Below are 6,691 nucleotides of genomic sequence, written 5' to 3' on the forward strand. Positions count from 1 at the left end.
ACAAAAGGGCTCAGCTTTAATTCTTGATCGTCATCAGCCAAATCACAAAATGCACATAATGCCTTACAAATGTGTAGCGGGTGCCACGATCCTCCGAAGAAGGACAAAAAATGGCATAGTGGGTGCTTCGCTACATGAAAAAAATTACGATAATTTATAGCGCAGTGGGTGCTTTGCACGTGTACTTGTATTAGTTGCCCCAAGAGAGTCTGCAACGGGATCTAGACAAGCCGCTCTTCCAGCTTTCGCTGTGACTGTGCTGCGTGTTCCGCCCAGGGCTGGCGATTTTTTTTAATCAGGACAGCGGTCTCGCACATCAGAGAGTACACTCAATGACGTGCTGCTTCTGAGATCGTCATCACTTCCTTGACAAAAAGCATTGAGCCCACTAAAAAAACGTAATTGACTTTTGCGAAAAATACATACTATGACATTGAAGGGTGTACTGGTTTGTGCTGGTTGGTAGGGATTCGTGGTGCAGTTACTTCCGCTCCTCTGAAGAACGTGACAAGAACGTGTTTTAACCCTCTCCAACTTTTTTAAGACGATGGCAAGTAACTAATGACAAGTGAAATGCTTTTATGATTACCTTGCTATGAAATTTTTGCATAAAAAAAACAACCGTTACGAACCATTACGGAACATTCTTTTTTTTTTTGCACCGGAACAGAAACGCAACATAACTTCTCGCGGTGGAACGAAACTAAAACAGAAACGAAAAACATTTCGTCCCCACACCCTGACCTGGAGACACCTAATGGCATGGATTATGTTGTCAGACGCGGAGTAATTTATTGAGGAGCGTGTGGCATCGACACTGCATCTACATAAACATCGTCGGATTTAGAATGAGCGAAGAGAATGTTGCAGTTTTACAACGACGCTTTACATGAGAGATATCCCCGGATTTCATCGACTGCAACGCCATTACAGTGGACAGAAAACCACCAACGAATTCAAGCAAAAGGTGGCATTGAACGCATGGGAATCACAGGCAATTGCAAGTCTATACCGTCGGCGTGACGTGCGTGGCAGGATAACGTGGTCTCAGCTGCCGCGTCGGCTGCTTGTGGCACACTGCCGCGTGCTTTGAAAACGAGTTTCAAGTCCCACATGCGCTGCGGTGTGTTCAAATTCGGAAGTCTTCTCTCATTTTCTACTCAATTGAAACCATTGTAATATGGTGGCTGCCTCCGAAGGCGACGAACATGGGGCTCTACCGCTCATTGCCGCAGTGCCGCGCTTACGCAACGGAGCCCAGTATGAGCCTGCACCGGTAACCGCGGGACAAGAAACAGCGTGAAGCATATGGGTTGTAAAGCTAAGAACCGGCAAGTAGCCATCGGCTACGAGTCTTGTGTGCAACAAGCACTTCCGCGACGAAGACTTTCGTTACTGCGTCGGGCCTGCGATGTTCGGTGAGTAGCAGACAGCGCGCACTGAGACGATGGCTCGTGCGCGCTTCCCGCCGGCAAATGATGCTTATCTGCCACATGATGGTAAAAGCGCTACCTTTTACCACGTGCGATGCCACTTCAGAACCCTCCCGTGCGACCTCTTGATCGTCGGCCCCGTGCTCAGCGTCCACAAAATGCATATGCGCAAGTCATTGTTTAGATACGTTAAATTAAAAAAACGCACAGGGTCCCTTATGCATTCGCCAAAGATGACTAGAAGGCGAAAGCCATCTTCTTGTTCTTGTCAGTGAATGTACTGATTCTCCCGCGCCCCCCTCCAAAAGCGTTCTGCACCTAACGCGGTCTTGCACGGCCTCCGTGACTAATCACGTAGGCAATGCAAAGCGACCATGACGTGTGAATACGTCATCATGTGACGTCATGTTATGTGATGTCATAATGACGCTACACATGTTCGCGATCTGTGACGTCATGATGACGTCATATGGTGACACCATCACGTGACGGTTATTTTTTGCATTACTCGTGTTGACGCCGCCGACGCGGGACGCCGACGGGCAACCTTCCCATTTGATGAGGCATCTAGGGCTTTCGCCTTCATAAGCTACATAAGTTTTGCATTGCCTCATAAGCTACATACATTTTGCATTGCCTCCGTGATCGGCCCATCGATCACGGAGGCAACGCAAGAAGACCATGTCGTGTGAATACGTCATCATGTGACATCACGTTATGTCACGTCATGGTGATGTCATAATGAAGTTACAAATTTAGGAGATCTGTGACGTCATGATTACGTCATATGGTGATGTCATCACGTGACGAATATTTTTTGCGGCACTCGTCTTGACGCCGCCGACGGTCCACCTTCCCGTTTGAAGAGGTATCTAAGGCTTTCGCCTTCATAAGGTACGCGACGTTTGCTGGTGCACTAGCGAGAGAGTCAAATGCTGCGGCTGTGTGGTGCATTTATGTTGGCAATATCATTTTTTTTTCAGTCGAGCTTGCGCTCCCCTGACACAAACACAATGTGCTAGAAAGCCAAAATTTATTTGTGCCACTCTCAAACTCACGTTGGGCCTCTCCAACCCATGTATTTTCTTGGAGCCTCATTTATTTACGTGGGAAAGATGCCACCCTGTTGGCGTTAGACACGACACTGCTGCCAAAATTCCTGGGTCACTCGCCAAATAATTACTATCCTGTCGAAAAAAAGGCGTCGCATTTGCTCACGTTTCGTGTGAGCACCAAACGAAACGAATGCACTGAATAAAGAAACAGAAGCAGCGGCATTTGCCCGCTGAGAAGGCCGATCAATACGCCGTGCGAGACAACTTGTCAAATGACATTGAGACGTACCTGAATTTAGACCGAAAAAGAAAAAAAAAAACACTGAATCGTCGGGACGGCACATCACAAAGTTGTCATGCGCACCGAAGCCGCAGTTGTAACGAAATTGTTTTTGAACTGCTCTGATAGTGTCCGCGCAACTGTAGTTGTTTGTGTAATCACAAATTCTCATATTTTGCGACCTAAAGTTCACAACGCGGTGCCAAAACGCGCTCGTAGCAAAAGCGAAACCACCAGTACGAACATACATGCAGACACTCATACATGCAGAGGCACCGTCAGTCGTCGCGAACCCGTGCGTTCGCTGGCTTGAGGCTTCTTTCTGATATGCTCCGTTTGGTTATACAGGCAGTCTACTCTAACGAGATATTTCACATAGTTTGCACTCAGCGAGTGACTACCTTTCACGCAAGAGGCCGGTTCAGGGGTCTCCAACGCGATGACAGCGTGAAGCGAGTGCTCGGTTTTCTGCAAATAGACAGCGACTGTAGACTATCTTGTGCTTTTTCTTCGTCGAAAATGATTATTTTGACAGTAAAGAACACAGTTCCTTTCGAAAGTACGTACAGAAATGCCCTGGAGGGCTTCCGCGAGGGGTTTTGTAGAGCGCCGACAGCAAAACCTATGGGGAGCGCGCCGGCGGTATCCTGCCTAGCATGCAATCGATGCGCGTCCGATAGAGGGCGACTCCGTAACTTTTCGCGGCCAATATGGACGAAAACACACTTCCAATTGTCGCTCCAAGAATGGAACGCCGATACAAGGTAGAAAACCAAGCGATAAGTAAGGTTATTAAATTAGGCATAGGTTATATCCTGAATACGCCGGTAAGAGTTTCGAAAAACTTTTGAAGCGATGAAGATTGCCATATGTTTCAGCTCCGCTTACGTGAGACCTGGAGCATGCAGCTTCATCGGCCCTGCGTCGGCGCAGTCTTTCTCGGGCGAGCGCCCGTTCTCGCTCCTTCCGAACTTACAGTTCAGTGTCCGTCGCAGAGAGGGCGTTTCCGGAGGCAACGCGAGCCGTTAGCGCCGTTCGCTCTCTCGCTCCACGTGGCGCTGCTGATTTGGCGCTGGTTAAGTGCCGGTGGGAGGAGCAATCGCGCCCTTGCAGAGGCGGTGGCGCCCTCTCTTGCGTTGAACTGGTTTTGTTAGATGTGAAGCATGTTATTGCAGAGTTCAATCCGGTGGTGGTGGTAGTGCGCGGCGTGACCACCCTTACTGCGCATGCGCAAAACCCTCCCCATTCCCCCTCTTTGAGATGGAAACCCTCCCCACTCCCCCAATTTTGAGACGGAATTTTAAAAAAAATGCTGTTAATGAGTGCGATTAAATCCAGATTATTACACTATTTTAAATTCATTTAAATCGTTTTAGCTTATCCTGAACCGCTTTTGACTCATTATACGCTTGTTTTTTACAATATTTTGATAACTTCATTTACCGTGGCAGTGAGATCAGACGCCGACAAGCCGAGACCCTAAGGTGCATCGCCTCTAAAATGGTTAACAATTCAGCATACAATGCGCTATACTAGGGGAGAGCGCAAACCATCGAAACGCTAGAGACTTATTGAAATGGTTGCGGGTTGTGCTTCGCAGGAAGGGTAAGCGGTTCACTAATAACCGTTGCTGGCGCTTCAAGAGGAACCGAAACCACGGCATGATTATGAGGCTCGTCTTCGTAGTAGGCTCCAGATTAGATTTGACCAAGAAGACCTCTGTAACGTGCATGCAATATCTAAGCACACATGTGTTCATTGCACTTCGCGTCATCAGAAGTGTGGCCGCCATGACCGCAAATAAGTAAAATTATTCAAAGTATTACGAGCTGCATTACGTCAGTGTGCTAAGCTGTCACTGCATTGTGAAGCGGCCTTCCTACTTGTGGCCGCTCAGGGAAAGCGCTGGGCTTCGCAGGCACGACACTGCGAATGGAGCCAACTCTACGAAGGTTCTCAAGTAAGGTCACTCGTTTTACTGACAAGAGTGGCACAAGTTTCCCTATTTTTTGTGTGTAAACTAGGAGGCTAAGGTTCACACCAACACCATTTTGGAAAGTCAAGAGAAGACATCAGTGAAAGAAGCACTGAACTATAAAATAGGAATTAAAATATCAAATATTAAAATCTCTCTTTAGCCTAATGACGACACCTTAAAGGTTAACAACTGCCTTACAAATAAGACAGAAGACTTGCTAATGATGGACGTTTTTCGCGACGGACAGTTTGGAAGATAAGACGCAAGCAAGCTCCAACAGACCCCTTGTGAGAGTGAGAAAGAGAGCGAGTGAAACTTTATTCAAATGAAAGGGGGATCTTAGATCCTCTATGCCAACAGCAATATCTGTTGTAACTTCGTCTTCACCAACCTAGCAGACGAACGTTTTATCATCATCGTGATTGCTCCTCACGAGCTGCTGCTCTCTCGAGGGCACGAAGCCATCTTTTCTTTTTCATTCATGTTCCATTAAAGTGTTCGTTCGGACGTGCCGTCCATTTTTCTACACGACAGTCTGGTAGCCGAAGGACTTTGAGGTCCACCACATTGTGCCGAAACCCAGAGGGATCTTCTGAATGACGCCTCATCTATTCAAGGTGTCGCGTTGCGACCCCTGAGCCTTTGGCGAAGTGTTCCCGGCTGCAGTCTGGCCCATGGAACGGCTACTCCGACGACGCAAGTGCCTGCGCTCGCAACTGGATGGTATCGTACAAGAAGTGGAAGGCCTCCTACGAGAACAAGAGCTGCCATCGTCACAGGTCAGCGTTTCGATTGAACAAATCAACGCGATCTACGCACAGATAAAGACGATAGATGACAGCCTAATAGACGAGACCCCCGACGAGCTGATCGAGGCAGAGACGATAGTCGCGAGCAGTTATGGGGACGAGATTGTAACACTGACGGCAAAGTTTCGCTTTGCGATTCTGGACAACCAGGCGTCTCAAGCCTCGCGCCCGACGAGGAGCCAAGCTTTGACGACGACGAGCCAAGCTTCCGTCAGTTTCAGGCCGAGAATGCCGCAACTAGAACTGCAGAAATTCGACGGCAACCGACTAAAATGGCATCGATTGTGGATGCAGTTCTCGACGGCAGTGCACAACAACGACGACCTTAGCACTACCGAGAAGTTCAACTACTTGAGCACGCTTGTCACTGGAACTGCCGCTGCAGCCATCCGGAATCCAGGCAACGGGAGAGTGCTATGAAGACGCAATAGATATCCTCAAGAAACGCTTCGGGGACGAGAGGATTATCGTTCAGGAACATATTCGAAGCCTCTTAGATCTTACGCCAGTCTTGTCGTCTGCCAGCACCACCCAACTTCGAGAGCTCTACGATGAAGTACAAGTACATGTGAGGAGTCTCAAAGCGCTTGGAACAAGCCCCAATATATACTGCTCCATGCTACCGGAGATTCTCTTGCGAGTCATACCATCCGACTTGGTGCTCAAGTAACATGAACTTCACAAGCCGACGACAACTGCTGTATCAACGATGCAAGCGCAAAGGTACCCACAGGACAGGACGACCGAAATCGAGAAAGAGCTGCAAGATCTTCTGGACGTCCTCGAACAACAGCTTCTTTGCAGAGAAACTCTGGCGGCGTGTGCGTCCCCAAGAAGACCTGAAATCCGTAAACAAACTGGAGAGATGCCGCGACGAGTTGGGCATCGTACCATGTCGTCAGCAACGTCTCTGCAATGTGTGCTGGGGAAGCCTGATACATGTCTGTTTTGTAAGTCAACTAAACATCGTGCCGAAGTCTGCGACGACGAAACGAATTTGGCAGTCAGGAAGCAAATTCTCACCTAGGCCGGGCGATGCTTTCGTTGTCTCAAGCAAGGTCACATGGCAAGAGACTGCAGGGGAAGACAAAAATGCGACAGATGCTCTCGACAACATGTAACATCCATGTGTGACC

The 6,691-nt window shown here is 48.5% G+C and overlaps 1 protein-coding gene across 1 annotated transcript; it reads left to right on the forward strand.

Annotated features, from left to right (window-relative positions):
* Window positions 1-5,420: 5,420 nt before the first annotated feature.
* On the forward strand, window positions 5,421-5,975 carry LOC119406621 (uncharacterized). Its single transcript, XM_037673355.1, has one exon. The coding sequence runs from the start codon at window positions 5,421-5,423 to the stop codon at window positions 5,973-5,975; it is 555 nt and encodes a 184-aa protein (XP_037529283.1).
* Window positions 5,976-6,691: the final 716 nt, after the last annotated feature.

The sequence above is a fragment of the Rhipicephalus sanguineus genome, chromosome 10 (genome assembly GCF_013339695.2).
Source record: "Rhipicephalus sanguineus isolate Rsan-2018 chromosome 10, BIME_Rsan_1.4, whole genome shotgun sequence".
NCBI classification, from domain to species: domain Eukaryota; kingdom Metazoa; phylum Arthropoda; class Arachnida; order Ixodida; family Ixodidae; genus Rhipicephalus; species Rhipicephalus sanguineus.

Bases quoted from the DNA above. Each gene is read 5' to 3' on its own strand.
- LOC119406621 (XM_037673355.1), top strand. From the start codon at position 5,421: ATGGAACGGCTACTCCGACGACGCAAGTGCCTGCGCTCGCAACTGGAT.